This window comes from Cryptomeria japonica, chromosome 3 (genome assembly GCF_030272615.1).
Source record: "Cryptomeria japonica chromosome 3, Sugi_1.0, whole genome shotgun sequence".
NCBI lineage: Eukaryota > Viridiplantae > Streptophyta > Pinopsida > Cupressales > Cupressaceae > Cryptomeria > Cryptomeria japonica.
In genome coordinates, this window is record NC_081407.1 from 104,015,685 (window position 1) to 104,033,830 (window position 18,146).

An 18,146-nucleotide genomic window follows, 5' to 3' on the forward strand; every position below is an offset into this window, starting at 1 on the left:
TTGCAATTCCAATATATGTTGTGATGACTTTTTTATGGCATTCTTGATCCCCATGTTGATCGGTATCACTATTTTCATTAGGCCTTACTGTTGCATTCTTTGAGACAAGATGATGTATTCTTGCATATAAACACTCCTTAAAAATTGACCTTTGAAAGTACAATCATGTGTAGATTCTTCCATATCTAGATTCTAACTTTCCCTTTTTGAATTGTTCATCTCTCCAATAATTTTTGGTCTGATGTACTCATTTCTTGAAACAACATCATCACTGTTGATTAGTGTTAGGCCCAATATAGAAAGCTAATGTACTGAGAGGGGAGGGGTGAATCAGTACTCCAAAACTTTTCTTTGATATTAACCTTACTGTTATGCATAAACAGAATAGTGCAGTAACATAAAATAAAACTAAAATCAACAGATACCAATCATACATGATTCACTCCATAACACATATATTTTGGTCACGCAGAAACTCTTGGTTAGAGAGAAAAACTGCGGTGGGGATGGCACCCACAACTTCACTACTGCAATAATAAAGATTGCTTGGTTAGAGCTACATTTAGCTATTTCTGATAGCTTACCCTGTTAGGAGTATCAAGATCAGTTAAATCTACCTTTACTAAATACTAAAGGATTTTACAACACTATATAAGTGTAGCACCTGGTTAAAGGATTTACAATTTATAGACTTGGTTAGAGTCTTTTCCTTGTTAAAGGTTTCTCTTACAACTTCAAAATATTACAATAAAATCATTACAAATATTTGCAGCTTTACATCTGAAATGCTAAAGCAGATTATATGTGCTCTAAATAAGATTACCTAGCTTGTAGCATACCTCGGTAACCCATAATGAAACTTGGTAAACCCTTCTGTTTACTCTGTTCTTTGATTGTTCACTGATAACCTTCTCAGTGACCTCTCTGTGTCTCTGTAACAGTCTTCCTTCATGCATACACACACACATTCCCTCCTTCTAACCCTAGAATCATGCTGTATAAATAGATCTCTTACAGTGGTGATTTAATTCATTGCTTCAATCTTATAAAAAGATTCTTCGAATGAATAACTAAACAAAATATCTCATTGGTTAGATTGACCTTGTAATCATACACAATCTCCTAGTGCAATTTCTAATGCAAAAATGGTTAGATGTGCCTCGATGTTGTAACACGTTTTCATGTGTATGTCCAGGTTCAATGTATCTGGTAAAACGTTTCACTCGGTGAATATCAACTCGGTGAGTTAACTTTACCACTCGGTAGCCATGAAACTTTACTCGGTAAACAGCTCGGTGAATACTGCGCTATGTGACTACTTTCTTCTATAACCAACTAGACTGTTCATACCAACTTCTCTGTGTGTACCGACTACATGATTTGGTAATACTAACCGACTAGAATATATAGTATGACTTTGGATATGAAACTAATGGCAATTTGATAAGTAGTAACAGATTAGTATACTATCTGATCTTGCTGATGCAATAGATGTACTATAATGTTTTGTTGAGTGATGGTACTGTCCTTTGCCACAATCATCCAAAAATTTATCACTAAATTTCACCACACAAGATGGAAAACTATTTTTCAGACCACACAAGATGGCATTCATGGCTTTTGCATCATTTTTACCAGTCTTCTTTCTTTCTCCATTTATTGGTGGTTTTTGGAGGTTGATAATCAATCACAAGAGATTGCTAGATATACAAACCTAGAGCCATTAGATAAGTTCACATCCTCACACTCTAAAATGCATAATCTGATATGCCAAACATTAGTTCTATTAGATGAGAAACGTTCTTAATAGGCCATATGTTCTTCAAAGATTTACCTTCTAGCAATTAGACTATTTTTGAAGGAACCCACTTTAATACTAATTGATGGCACACATTTATATTAAGAGGGGGCAATGAATTAGTATAATATAATATTTTTTATTTCATTCAAAAATTAATAACCATAATAACAATAATAGTAATAACAACAAACACACAAGATCTACACAAATGAGAATACTAGATATATGTGGAAATCTTTTTGGGAGAAAACCATGATGAATGACTGCTTGGATCTATTATACAAATCCAACCTCACAAAAATGATGAAATGATAAATTACAATATTTATATAAATTAGAAGTCATTGAAGACATCAATCTCTACTTAAAAAATTGTAGTTACCAACATACTGGAGACACTAATCTCCGTAACTAAGCACCAACATAACAAGAGACACCAATATCTTTCATTAGAAAGCACAAACCTCCTTTGCTTTTCAAAAAAAATTCTTCAATAGATTTTAAACATTATACTCTTGTTATAGGATCTACTCTGCTGGATGGTCTACTTCACTCTTCTCTGCTTTGATTCAAAATAAGTTTTCTCTACTCTATTGTACAAATTGATTTTTCAATTTTGCTCACAACATTCATTCTTATCTCTAATTGTCCAAAGACCTTCCTTATTTATAAGAATTCACATGCTTAAATTTCTGTAGGGAAGTCATCCTTAAAATAATAATGTGCTACAAGTCGACCACCCAATTTTTTTATAAGAATTGCTTAATCCCCTTAAATGGCCATAGGATGAACTATCCATTCATAACTAGCCATCCTTCTACAAGTTTGAATTTGAGTTGTTCATTATGCATTGCATAGGTAGGATCAAAGAGTAATCATGGACAACTTCTTATTCTGAGTTGGAGGGACACGTGTGCTTCAATGAAATTGACATGGACACATGTCAGTCTCTCAAATTATTGCTGTCATGATTAGGCCTCTCTTCTCTCATCTAGTGATCACACACTAAGATACCACATGGAAAGTCTTCTTCAAATAGCTTTGAGTACTTTTGAGGGACCAAGTTACGTGGCAACATTTTGCATCGTCATGGTATTGGCAAGGTACGAAATTCTAGACTATGCAATATGCCTCAAGCGAATGAGTGAGATCTCGCCACATGAACTGCACTATTTAGTGGAACATATTAGTGGGCGCAAGACACGTGGCACGAGAGTGCACCATCACAATTCTGACAAGTTTGGTCTTTTGTACATCTGGAATAAATATTTTGTTTGGACTTTGTTAAGACCTGGGTCAAGTTAGAAGAATGAACATTTGAATGAATGAAAGATTTTAATGACGTCCATGAGACTAAACAGTCTATGGGACCAACGTATCCATCTTTAATTTCTCTTCAAACTCTTTTTCATGTCAGATATCCTACTATTAATCTTAACTAGTAAGCTAGTTGTCTGATTAATCATATCTTCTTCTAAAAGCTAATGCATGTTGTCAACCTTCAAGCTATCTATGTACTGATTATGAATATCCTCATAAGTCGTGCATTCCATGATGAAAGGCCATTCCGTTTCCACTGCTCCCTTATTGCAGAAAATGCACTCTTTCTTCACAAGTTTCCTTGGGCATCTTCCACCTATCGGTTTCACATCTAAGATGATGTGATCTCATCTTCAATTGTGTAACCAACAATCTCACTTTCCCTTTAATAGCTACCCCTAGATATGTTTTTCACCATGATCTTTTGCTGGGTTAAATTCTTTGATATAGTATGTTTTTTTTTTCGCCCAATCTGATTCGTCCACATGGCAGTCCTAAATTTATCAATCACATAACTTTTTAGTCCATCATTAGTGTTAGGACATTCTTGCAAATTGATGCCCCCCTTGTTCATCCATTTGTTGTTCTACTTCATCCACATTTTTAACCTATGATTTAGCACCCCTTCCACAACCATTTTGGGCCAGCGATGGTTATCCATGTTTTCAACCTTCTTTAAATAACTTATTAGCCGAATTATTGCCGATGCCTCTAATGGGAAAGTTCCCGCTTCAACCAAAAGGATTTCATGTGGAACTGTGGATTTAACTTTGAGATTGTTGGTTATTAGATTCTTTTGGATTCTTTCTAGTTGTCTCCAATTGCAGTTTGACATGTTGCTTCCCCACACTTCACAACCATAAAGGACAACTGGTGTAACTAGCAAACCAAAATGAATTTTCTTGGTTTTCCAATCCCAAACTCATCTTTTTTGCACCTATTTTGGAGTAAGTATGAGGCTTTCCAACCTCCTTGTATCCTTTTCATTCTACAAGTCTCCCAATTGAGCTTATAGTGGAAGTCAATCCCAAGAAGAAGAAATAATTTTAATGACTACCAGACTTAACAAAGTCTATGGGACAGAATGCAAAATTCCAATCATAAAAGCAACGAGATTTGATCCCTTAAGTTGTCCATTGTTAGACAAAACTTAAACCATTACACCAAATGGCTCATCTAGATGATTGGATATTAGCTAAAGAATTTCAACAGTGAAATATAATAAAAATAAACTAGGTAGAGCACAAACTATTCTAAAGTTTTTGGACAAGGAAAGTAAGATAACACTAAAAATTTGCATCTATAGATTCTATTTAAATAGCGACGATTCAAAAATGTAAACTTTAATTATTCGTATAACATACTCCTTTGATAAAAATAAAATTTTTCTTGACACTATTGACAATCACCGTCTCCCCCATCCCATGACAAATGTTTCCCCTTTTTTTATCACCATGATAAAAATATGATATAGGAGAACCCTAATATTAAATAAATTATGTACTCTACATGTTTTATTTATCATTACTTGTAAGTTTTTAAAGCACTTCCAAAGACCAAATAAAATCTTCTCACTACAAGGTTTAAAACATCTATTCCCACATACACCATAATATTTATTCTAGTAGAAACTTAAACTCTTTCAAGACATTTTTATTTAATAAAATCCTCCCTCTCTTGAGCTAAAAAATATTTCACTGCACACTTGAAATATTTCTTTATTGATCTAGTTTTTCATCAACCTTTGACCCATATTTCTAAGCTCTTTTCTTATTTTAAATTGCCCACTTATTTTGTCTTGGTAAATTGATGTGTCATTTGAATCGTTTGGAATTTTAGTTAATTAATATATTTTATAGTTTTTCATTGAGGCTTTACCTTTTCCTATATTTGGAATGGGTTTTCATTTTTACAAATTAAATTAAAATTATCCTTTTGATGGATCACAGAGTGTGATCTGAAATGTTGATGCAAAAAAAGTCACACAATCAAATCCAGAAGCAACAATAGATTATCATTATGGATTGTGGAAATCTGATAATTTTAATAAATTAAAATTATTTTTTTAAAAAATATATAGGGTAAGGTGGAAATGAGGATATTATATATTATTTTGATCATTTTATTTCATTATTTCACAAATAAGGTCTTTCAATCTTAACATTAATATTGCAGTCTATTCTATGAAATTGCAACAAAATTTATTATTAGACAGAAATATTAGAAAGACATTCCGTCTCCTAATTTCAACATAAATGTTTAACCAAACCACATATTAAATAAAATTATAGGCTCAATCCAAAAATACTATTTGTCATTCAATCTCAAATGGACAATGCCACCACAGTTAATATGGACCTATATGTGATTTTAATTCCATTTGCTATCATTTTGTTAACCAAATTCTCCAAATATTTATGAATGTGTTATATGGATGTCATAACATTATAAGCTCCTAACTATTCATATAAAATGTAAGATCGAAAAAATAAGTATTCTTATAAATTCCTCTCACCAAATGTGAGAAGCTAACTTTTGTGTAAGAGATGGTGATTTATGCTAAATAATTTCAAAAAATAAGAATGGACAAGAATAAATCTCACACGTTTAAATCAAGCATGACATGTTATAATTTAAATATTATACATTCATTAAAATAAAAAATAAAAAGAGTTTGTTACCCTCAATATCTAATGATATCTACATAAAAAAGATAAATCATTTTTTGCTAAGGAAAGTAGATAATTAAATAATTTTTAGTTATGAAATAAATGTTATACATCTCATTTTTAAAGGTTTTCATGTTAAGTTTCTTAGCCTTATATATCAAGAATTTTTATGTAATTATTGCTTGTAATTGATAAAACATCAAAGTTTATGCAAACAATATTTTCAAAAATGATAAATTTTCACATGATAGATTTTTTATGTGGAATAATGCTCATTACTAAGATTTAATAAAAAAAAAGAAACAAATTCAAAATAGACAATAAAGTTTAAATTTGAATATACATAGACACATTATATAAAATAATACTTTCTACCAATAAGAGCAAAATAAAAGTAATATAATAAAATGAATATTTGTTCACTCTAGTAGAGAAGGGGAGGAGAGGGAATATTTTAGGGGAAGGGAAATGGGAATAGAAATGGGAAGAAAAAAGTTTTATTAAAATATTTTTTTTTGAACTTTTTGGTCAAGAATGACAATAACTTCATCCATGATCTTGAAGCATCTAAAACAATATTTTTTGTTAAAATATAATGCTCCAATAACAACTAAAAACCCTAATCCAATGCTCAATCCAATTCCCACTTCCCACCACACATCTTCATCCCACTCTTTTTCACTTACATAGTTATCTTGAGTGCTCTTTGGAGAAAGAGAAGATGAACAACTTGTGTTGATTTGAAGTCCACAAAGATGTTCATTATTTGAAAATGAACCACCATTGAATGTTAAAAATTGACCCCCTTGTGGTATTCTACCAGAAAAATTATTATAAGATATGTTCAAATAACTCAAAAATTTTAGAAGTTGTAGTTCTGCAGGAATATCTCCAGTAAGATTGTTTCTTGAAATATCGAGTGACTCCAATTTCACAAGCTTGCCAAAAGATGTAGGAATTGTTCCATTGAGATAATTTCTTGACAAATTGAGAAATTTTAGACCAATGAGGAACCCAATACCCTGAGGAATATCACCTGAGAAGTTGTTATCAGAGAGATCAAGACATCGAACCATTGCCAAATATTTTACATACTCTAAAAATTGGCCTTTGCCAACTATTTCCATCTTATATAAATAAGACACTGAGCTGGAATCTGAATATTGAAGGATGTCTGAACTTTCTGTTTGATTTGTCATTGCTTTTAAGTTTCTTAAGCTACTTGGAATAACTCCAGAAAAATTATTATTTGACAAAATCAAGACTTGGAGATATTGTAGTTTTGCCAATTGTAATGGTATTTCACCTTTAAATTTATTAGATCTCAATACTAAAATTCGGAGATCAATCAATTCGCCTACCCAAATTGGGATGTTTCCTTGCATCTTATTATATCCCAAATCTAGAATCTCCAAAGAGGTACAATTTTGAAGTGATGATGGAATTGGTCCTTGCAATTTATTACCTCCCAACTTTAGTGTTTGAAGACAAACCATACTTTTAATCTCACCTTCCAAATGATTATTTTCTAGATTCAACACCTTTAATGTTGACGAGCAGCTGCCAAAACTTGCAGAAATATTACCAGTAAACTTGTTATTTGACACATCGAGAACCTCCAAATAGAGTCCCTCACAAATAGAATGTGGAAAGACACCATCAATACTATTATTTGCAAGTGACAAATAAATGAGTTGACTAGAGCCATATTTGTCCATGTTTTCTGGAATGATGCCATCAAATTGGTTCTCTGACATGTCAAGGAAATGTACATTAGGATGTGGCAAAAAAACATTTTCTTGTAACTTATTACTATGTAAGTCCACATATTGGGCATCAAATGCACAAAACTTAGAGGACAATGGTCCTCCAAATTGATTATGTGAGAGATTAAGTGCCTGCAAGAATTTAAGGTCCCACAACCATTCTGGAATATTCCCACTCAAAGAATTGTTGGACAAGTCTATGAACTTTATGGTGTATTGAGTGGATATGAAAGCTGGCAAATCACCATGTATATTACAAGAACTCAAATACAAATATTGAAGTTGAAGTTTAGGAATCCAATGAGGGTTGATTTCTAGTGTCAATAAATTGTTGGAAAGGTCCAAAAAAATAATCTTTGTGAAATTTTCTAGTTGAGAAAGTGAGAAACTACCACTCAAATAGTTATTACTGAGAGAAAGCAAGACTAAGGATGATAGATTACCAAAATTAGATGGCAAGCTCCCATTTAATTGGTTTGAGTCAAGGTAAAGTTCTGATAACTTTGATAGTCCACTTAAAGAGCTCCATGGAATGTTGCCTTTTAGTGAGTTAGAAGAAAGATCCAAGCAAGTCAATGAGTACATACTTTCAATAGCAAGAGGAAGAGTGCCTTCAATTTTGTTATCCCAAAGATACAAGTAGTTTAATGAGGACATATTTCCGATAGTTGGAGGAAGATTGCCTTCAATTTTGTTACTCCAAAGACTCAAGTGAGTCAAGGAGGACATATTCCCAATAGAATTTGGAATCACTCCTCCTACATTTGATCGTGTAATAGAAAGATGGTTGAGTTGGAAAGCATGTTGCACAATACAGGAAAGGTTAACTTTGAGATTGGGGTTGTTGGATAAATCAAGGTTTCTCAAATGGGAAAGACTTAACACAGTGGAAGGGATGGAACCATGGAGACTATAGTTGTAGAGATTGAGGGAAACCAAAGATGTAAGTTTTGAAATCCAAATGGGAGATGGTTGGTTAGTGACATCACTATCAAAAAGATAGAGATGGGAGAGGAAGGTGAGATTTACAAGAGAAGAAAGAATTGCACCTGACTGTCCAGACATTCCGAGTGTCGTAAGGTTGGTGAGGGACGCAACATTCTCTACCACACTATCACCTCCACTTGCTAGTTTGACATAGTACATAGAGAGCTTCTCCAGGCCTCGCAAGTCTTGAATCCATAAGCCTGATTGCCTTATCTCCAGATTATAATTGTAAGAGATGTCCAAAATTTTCAAGCTAGACAGATTACCAAGCTCACTTGGAATTTCACCTGCAAGATGAGGATTGGAGGAGATGTCCAAAAATTCCAAGCTAGACATGTTGCCAACCTCTCTTGGAACTCGGCCAATAAGGCTACAACCTCTCAAGTTCAAATGCATCAATTTGCTGAGACTCTGAAGATGTGAAGGGAAGGGAAGAGGGGACAAGTCGATCCTACTGAGGTCGAGGTACTCCAGATGCTGCAGTTCGACTAAAGTGGGAAATATTTGGCTGCTTGAGTTCCTCCCTACTACTGACAAGGGATAAAAGGTGCTAAGATCAACACCAATCACGTGGCCAGTGCCCCTGTGGCAGGTGATTCCCTTCCAGGAACAGCAGTATAAGCCCTTCCACGATGCCAAGTGGTCATATGGATCGAGTAGCTCTTGTTTGAAATGGATGAGGGCACTTCTTTCCTGAGGAAGGCATCCTCCCCAGGAGGAGGAGGAGGAGCAGCAGGAGGTGCCTGTAGCGTCGTAAATTGTACGCACTAGCTAGGGTGGTACAATTTCACACCTAGTTTAGCACCCGCCTTAGTGCATTTTGCATTCTGCATTGTATTTCTCCTTAAGCACTTAATTAATCAAATTAATTAGGTCTAAGGTCCCTATTTCATCATTCTCTACATCATAAAGTTGGGCCCTTTCACTAAAGCGTGCCCTTCGCATTTTATTCCTCCAATACATCATTTAATCAAAAACCCTAATTAAGTCCTATTTCGAACTTGGGGGCTTGGTTTCGGGGTCTAAACATCTCGAAATCACCTGTAACTTCGGGATTCTCTCTAAAATCATCATATCCGACGGCCCTGAAAATTTGGTGAAAAGTTGTCGGGACCATGGCGCCCGTGCAACATGGTCCCGGAGATTTTTCCCGAAATTTTGGGAGCACGATCCAATCATAAAATAAAGCTTAACCCTAAGAAATTGGCGGGATATTCAATCTCTAGGTCGGCCAAAATACGAATTTACGACCTAGGGTTTCATACATAAAAGCTCTCTTTCCTCATTGGAAGGGATCGGATTTTTGTTTCCAGGAACTTTGAATATGCAGCGAAAGAGCGGATCTTTGAAGACTTCAACAACACTCAACATCATTCTATCAAGCATCTATCAAATCCATTCATTCATCCAATTAGGGCTTGGAAGACATTGAAGAACAATAGGAGATTACCGACTGAAGATTGGCTTGTACTCCTCCCCTAAGGGTTGGGTATGATTTCATATTGTTTTCATGTCCTTACATAAGCTTTGATACATCATTTATTCATGCTTTAGATCATATTGCATCTTGATTTAGAGCATTTACATTATCATTTACAAGCAATTAGGGTTTACTTTCTAGGTTGCTCTAGTTTGCTTTCTTGCATTTTGGACCTTGCACACACACTAGGTCTGCACACACAATACATTTTACAAAACAACTTGGCTATTCGTGGAGGTGGAAATCACCGAAGCGGGGGTTTGACTAAGGAAAAACCCTATATAGCCGCCCTTCCCCCTTTTCAGATATTATTGCAGGTTTCGGGATTCGGACGACGCCGCAGAACACAGATCCAGAAAGAGAAGACTGAGATAGAACCTTGTATAAAATTGCAGCTCAGAAGACCAGGACAGGGGCGCTGGGCGCCCTGGTCCCTGGGACAGAGGCGCTGGGCGCCCTGGTCCTCCGGACAGACAGCTCTCCGACAGTTTCCAGACAGTGTTTCAGGGTGCAAAACAGTGGTTTCCGGTGCAGTTTTCAGGACAGTGGCGCCCGCGCCCCCGTCCCGAACATTTTCAGTCCGATTTCGACTCCGGGTACATATCTGCATTCTTATTTTATCCTTACATTTACAGCTGTCTATTGTTTAATCTCAATTCTGCAAACTTGTTACTAGTTCATACTTACATTTCGAGGTTAGGGTTTGAACTTGTATCATTTTAGCTTTCAATTTCAACAAGGGAATAGAAATCCTAATAGATATCCCGTGGCTCTCTCTTTCACCAAAAGAAGTAGCCAACCGTGCGATATCTCTAGGCTCTTTCGTATTCCACAATGTGTGTCAAAAGTTAGGATTAGGGTACATTGTCCTAGTCTCGCTTTTTCCCCTACACATTTTGGTGAACCCGACGTGAATCTATCATTGCTTCCTCTTGCATTGCATTTGTTGGATCTAGATCTAGATTTAGTGTGTTTTCATTTCATTTCATTAAAAGAGAAAAAAAAAAGAAAAAAAGAGAGAACTGGTGTTTCTTTGCATTGTGTGTTTAAATTTTATGCAATCTTTTCAAAATGTCAGATTTCTATTTGCAAAATGTTCATGCATTTGATGATTATTATGAGTATAGCCAAGATGAATTAGATGAAGCTTTAGATGAGTTTTTAAACCCTAAGGATGCTAAACCTTCATTTTACCAAAAACTCATAAACCTTGTTACTATGCCATTTAGGTGTGATGAGAAAGATAAGTCGAATGATTCCTCTCAAGGATACATTCCTATCCACTCTTCCCTTGAATCTAGTAACATGGTTGTTTTCAATAATCCCCTCTATGAGGAGATGTCTCCTTTTGAATCAAAAGATAAACCTTTTAACCGATATGATTATGCTTTGTTGGATGATGTCTTTGATGACTTTGTGGCTTTGTCGAAACCTATAAACAAAAACAAGATCTCTAAGTTGGTTAACATGATAAATTTGAATGAATATAACAAACCCCTCTTTGAAGTCCAAGGTGCTTGTCCTTCTCCCACCTTTCAAATTCCTAAGACTCCTCTCCTTACTGTCCAAGGGAGGTATGATCATGATTCCTTTTGTACTCCGAATAAACCAATCATTACCGTACAAGGAAGACAACCTACAAGTCCTTACAATTATGCTAAGCAAATAACTAGAGAGAGTTATCATGCGGTTGCCCATACTTATCATACCAGAAATAATAAGCAACTCAATCCTCCTCTTGTTATTCCAGTTTCGCTTCCTAATCCTCAACCAATCCTGCCTCAAGCTCCTCGTATTTCGCAAGTTATGGGTAAGGAATATGATCTCATAGAACAACTTAAAACTACCCCTGCTAAGATATCCCTTTGGGATTTGATTCAAACTTCTTCTGCTCATCATGGAAGGTTACAAGATGCCTTGAAAGATTTGAATGTTCCTCCACCGAATACATCTAGTAATATAGCGTCTTTTGTTAACTCTGTGATGAATCCTAAGCCTCAAATTGTGTTTACGCAAGATGAGTTGCCTACTAGTGAAGTTCAACAACAATATGATCCCTTGATGATTGTGGTTGTCATGAAAGACACTGCTATAAGACGAACACTAGTAGATAATGGCTCTGGCCTTAATGTGTGTAGCATCAATCTATTACATAAGATGAATGTGGATACTTCTCTTATGGAGCCTGACTCTCGTTCCATTCGTGGTTTTGACAATGTGGCTAAGACTTCATTGGGTATCATCACCTTACCTCTCACAGTGGGACCTGTTACTTTGCCTACTCCTATCCATGTTATGCCGGGAAATTTAACATACAACTTGTTATTAGGGAGGCCTTGGATCCACAGCATGCAAGCTGTCCCCTCTACATCGCATAGACAGGTTAAATTCATCTATAACAACAAGACATATACCTTGATGGGTGATACTAATTTTCAAGCTTGTCTACAAACATCTAATTCCAAAGGAGATTCTTCTACGCCATCCTCGTCTAGTGATGACTCTTTAAACAAGAAACCAATCGATGAGTCTTCGCTTTCCGATGATCAAAATCCTTGGGATGAATCTGGAATTCCTAAGGAAGATCCTTCTCGGCTTGAAACTACACATAAAAAGGATTTTGATCCTGAGAAGGTTCTTGTAGAAGATGATTGGGGATCTCTTGACTTTAACCCTACCTTTGTGGGTGAATATAAGATTCCTTCTAGAGAACTTAAAGTTGAAAAGAAGGAAGAAGCTGGAAATCACAAAGTTGAAAAGAAAGAAGAAGATAAAAGTCAATCAACCCTGCCTGAAGCTATGAGTAATAATTTTGTGGCCGCTTCTCAAACTTCCTCTTCTCACATCTATAACTATGAAGAGTTTGATTCTTTATCTTATGAAAAACCACCTTCTTTTCCTGAAATGGCTGATCGCTATGGTCGTGGTTTTCGCATTTTTTCTAAACATAGGTATCATGGAAAAGGTTGTGGTGCTAATGAACAAGGGATTAGAGTTCCTCTAGAGACTAATTTTCAACATTACGCCTTTGGACTTGGCTATAATCCCTGCAGACGTACTAAAGCCTCTAAAAGACCATGCATTAGTGTTAATGCCATCTCTACATCTTTATCAATACAACACCCTGAGTATATTGATGAGGATTCTTCGGGTGATTGTGCTCTAGATATCTTCCCTACCGACGACGCTTTAGCTGAGTTCTTGGGAGCCTATGACACTCTTCCTCGTTATCATCACAATAGGGGACTCCCTTATTGTTTGAACACTGAAGCTTATTTTGGAAAAGAGATTGATAATGATAAGACTGTGAAAGAATTCCCTCAGTTAAAGGATACTCCTCAACAAAGTAATCTCCTCATAAGTGATACCCTTGATGTTAAGATGGATCCTTGCAACAAAGAAAAAATCATTAAAATTGGAAAATGTTTGGATAAAGAGGAACAGAAACAATATGAAGAACTATTGCATGAATTCCCTGAGATTTTTGCTTGGGCATATGCTGACATGCCTGGTATAGATCCTAAGATTGTTACTCATAATATCGTCTTAGTACCTGATGCTAAGCCCGTGAAACAAAAGATTCGAAAAATGAATCCTAAGATAGCTCTGCTTGTTAAAGCTGAGATTGAAAAATTATTGGAGGCTGGATTTATCCGCCCTATTGACTATTCCCCATGGATTTCAAACATTGTCGCTGTGGCTAAACCAGATAACAAAATAAGAATGTGTACCGACTTTCGGGATCTAAATAAGGCTTCTTTAAAAGATGATTTCCCTCTTCCAAACATTGATATGATAGTTGATTCTACGGCAGGACATGCCCTCTTATCCTTCATGGATGATTTTTCAGGTTACAATCAAATTTTCATTAACCCTCAAGATCAATACAAAACCGCTTTCACTACTCCTTGGGGTACGTTTTGTTGGATAATGATGCCTTTTGGACTTAAAAACGCCGGTGCAACTTATCAACGAGCGATGACCCTTATCTTTCATGATTATATGCATAAGATTTTAGAGGATTACGTTGATGATATTTTGGCTAAATCCTTTCTTCGCATGGATCATGTTAAAGTCCTTCGTCAAATCTTCGAGAGAATTCGTAAATATCACATGCGCTTGAATCCCCGAAAATGTGTTTTTGGTGTGGATAGTGGAAAACTATTAGGGTTCATAGTTTCGCATCGTGGGATTGAGGTGGACACTAAGAAAATAGATGCTATTGTTAACATGCCACCTCCTCGAAATGTATCTCAACTTAAAAGCTTACAAGGAAAGATTCAGGCTATTCGTAGGTTTGTGTCTCAGCTTGCGGATCGTACCTTTCCTTTTACTCAATTTCTTAAAAAGGATATCACTTTTCAATGGAATGAGGATTGTCAACAAGCATTTGAAGATTTAAAAGTGTATTTAGCTAGTCCTCCTATTCTTCAACCTGCCGAACCTTCTAAACCCTTAATCCTGTATACAGCTGCTTCTTCTCATGCTCTCGCAGCATTGTTAGCACAACATGATAAAGATGGTAAGGAGTGTCCGGTGTATTACATAAGTCGTACCTTACTCGATTATGAGACCCGATATTCTGCGATAGAAAGACAATGCTTGGCTGTGGTGTTTGCGACTCAGAAATTGAGACATTATCTTTTAAATTCAGAAGTCCATGTCATGGTTAAGTTTGATCCGTTGAAGCATCTTTTCTCTAAAACTGATTTATCAGGACGTCTCGCTAAGTGGGTTATGATGTTAACTGAATTTGACCTTAAATTTGTTTCACAAAGAGCAATTAAAGGACAAGCGTTGACTGATCACTTAGTTGAGGCTCCTTCACCTTTTTCATTCCCTAACCCTGAGTCCTTTCCTGATGATTTCATTCTTTCTATAGAGAAAGATGAAACTTGGGAGTTATATTTTGATGGCTCTAAGTGTCGTACGGGATCGGGGGCAGGGGTTGTTTTGGTTTCTCCTACAAAGAAACCTATTCCCTTATCATATCGTCTAAATTTCTTGTGTATCAATAACATTGCTGAGTATGAGGCTCTTATAGCAGGAATAAAAGCAGCCCTAGCTCTTAATATAAAACACATACATATCTATGGAGATTCGCAATTAATTATAAGACAAGTAACAGGAATTTATCAAGCAAAACAAGACAAATTATCACAATATAAAGACCTTGCTATATCTTTGTTACAAAATTTTGATTCTTATACCATGGAACCGGTCCCTCGAAAAGATAACCGACATGCGGATGCGATGGCATGTGTGGCTTCGTTAGTATCTTTAGAGGACCCTATGGTCGATCTTAACTTTGTTATTCACAATCTTACTTCTCCAGCTATTGAAGATGATTCTAGCTTGGCAACATGTTGTGACTTTGTAGACTCAGATGAATGGTTCTCGCATATTGTAAGATATTTGACCGATGGTACCTTCCCTGATTCTGCTAATAGGAACACTAGGGCTAGAATCCGCAAGATGTCTGCTAGGTATATCATCCTTTCTAATGTCCTTTATCGAAGGGGTTATGATGGTCTCCTTCTTCGTTGTCTTAACAAGTCGGAAATCCCTGTTGCTCTTGAAGAGGCACATTCGGGTGCCTGTGGGGGGCATTTTGGGGGCAAATCCCTGGTTCATAGGTTGCTTCGTATGGGATACTATTGGCAAACTATGCAGAAGGATTCCTTCTCATTTGTTAAGAAATATCACCAATGTCAACAACACAATAATCTGATTCATGCTCCTGCCCAAGAACTTCGTTCTCAAGTAGCTTCTTGGCCTTTCTCCGCATGGGGTTTGGATCTTATTGGAAAAATCTCTCCTCCTTCATCTCAAGGACACACCTTCATTATAACTGCAACAGATTACTTTACGAAGTGGGTAGAGGCTATTCCCCTTCGCTCTACTACTGCTGAAGTGATTTGTCAATTTCTTCTAGAAAACATTATTTCTCGATTTGGTATACCTTCCACTATTATCTCAGATAATGGAACATCGTTTAAGAACAAGGACGTGAAGAAATTCCTTGAGAAGTATCATATCAAACATCGATTTTCTACACCGTATTACCCTCAGTCAAATGGTCAAGCCGAATCATCCAATAAGATAATTGAGCAAATTCTTCGTAAAACCGTAAATAAGCATGGTAAGGATTGGAGTAACCAGCTAATCTACGCTCTTTGGGCCTACCGAACGAGTGTACGAATTGCTACGGGAACTACTCCTTATAATCTTGTTTATGGTGCTGACGCTATTATGCCCTTAGAGTTAGAAATTCCATCACTTAGGGTTTCTCTTAAAGGTATAATAGATGATGACTCCTATAGAGAACAACGACTTCAATAGCTTGAGATGCTTGATGAATAGCGTATAAACGCTCTTGAGCATATTCAAGCGTATCACAAAACTCTACAGCGAAGCTATAATGATAAGGTCATTCAACGTTCCTTCTCAGTAGGTGATTTAGTCCTTTATGAGAATCAGCGCAATGTGAATGCCTTGCCGGCCGAAAAGGGAAAATTTAGTCCTAATTGGCTTGGACCATATATCGTTATTGAGGATTATGGATCAGGTGCTTACAAAATAGCGGATGTAGACGGTACGCCTCTTAAAGAACCTATCAATGCTATGCACTTGCATAGATATTATGCTTAAATTCTTCACTTCTTATCTATCTTCTTCAACATTGGATAATATGTTAGTGTTTCTTAATTAAAAGCAAAATAGAATTAAATGTTATGATGTTTGATCTATATTGCTTCGTTCCTGACAAGCATTTCTTCTTACCTTATAGTTTGTCTTGAATTCATTTATGTAAATTGTAAAAGATTTACATTTTATAATGCTAGCATATTATACAGTGTTTTTATGTGTTAAGTAGAATCGTATCATGTTGTGTTTAAGTTCACAATTAAATCACATTAGTTATATGATTCTTAGACTTAATGCATATTTCTTCCTTATCATCAATGTTGTACTTGATTAAACATTTTAATTAAGTCATACATGTATCAATTTAATCATGGAGCATTGAGAAATCAATCACATAGAAATTAAATTCTGAACATACATGTACATTTACCAAATGTATTAGATTTAATCAAAACAAAATATACATTGTTTTAGGCATTAAAGATAACACATTTGAGACAAAAATGAGAAGCATGTATATATACATATATATGTGCGGATCGTGTACAAACATAGGTCACTGTATATCCAAAATATGATCTCTCTCTTACATCATACAATCATCTCCTATCCCTAGGGCTAGTGGTTGGAGAGTGTCGACTGGATGCTCCCTCCTGATCTGGCCGTGGAGGTGGACCCATGGGTGTGTATCGCGATACAGATCGTGAGTGACTCCGAGAGGAACTCCTACGATCCCTATCCATGAGGATCGCACGATAGGTGGTAGCCTCGGTCTGGGCCGCTACTAGATCTCGCCGCACCTGCTGGAGGTCCTCTGATAGGACTCTCTCTCTCTGCCCCGCCTGATGGAGATCTTCTGATAGGACTCTCTCTCTCTGCCGCGCCTGATGGAGATCCTCCGATAGGATTCCCTCTCTCTGCCGCGCCTGACAGAGATCCTCTGATAGGACTCTCTCTCTCTCCCTCCATATATCTACCTGTAATCGGAATGGGAAAAACAAATCCTCATGCCGACCCGCGTTCCCCTGAGGCCTGTAGGTAATCTGTGAGGAACTAGGAATCTGTGCTATCATGGAGATGTCTGTCATTGCCTGCTGAATCAAGGAACGCCAGTCCTGCACATTAGTTGTGGCAGTAGAATAGATCTTTGTTAGTACCATTCTATATCATCGAAGCATTAATCAAATCAATATAAACTTACTATACCTGGATCTCCCTCGCGCCAGTAGGGATCATGATATGGTAGCATCCGTGACTGGGAACCGCTAGGCTCCCCTCGCTCGGATACTCTATCCACGATGGGTGTAGGCTGAACGGTACTGGTGACAGGTCTCCGTATTGCCTCCTGTTCCTCCTGTTGGGGAATAAAAGGTGGATCCAGAGCTATGGTATCGTCTCTTGAATGGTGGGGAGCTGCATCCGACTCCTCCTCATCATCTCTATCATCCTCCTCGTCGTCCTCCTCATCATCCTCA

General features: G+C 36.5%; 1 protein-coding gene across 1 annotated transcript; it reads right to left on the reverse strand.

Annotated features, from left to right (window-relative positions):
- Positions 1 to 6,290: 6,290 nt before the first annotated feature.
- On the reverse strand, positions 6,291 to 8,213 carry LOC131075788 (receptor-like protein EIX2). Its single transcript, XM_058012674.2, has one exon. The coding sequence runs from the start codon at positions 8,211 to 8,213 to the stop codon at positions 6,291 to 6,293; it is 1,923 nt and encodes a 640-aa protein (XP_057868657.2).
- Positions 8,214 to 18,146: the final 9,933 nt, after the last annotated feature.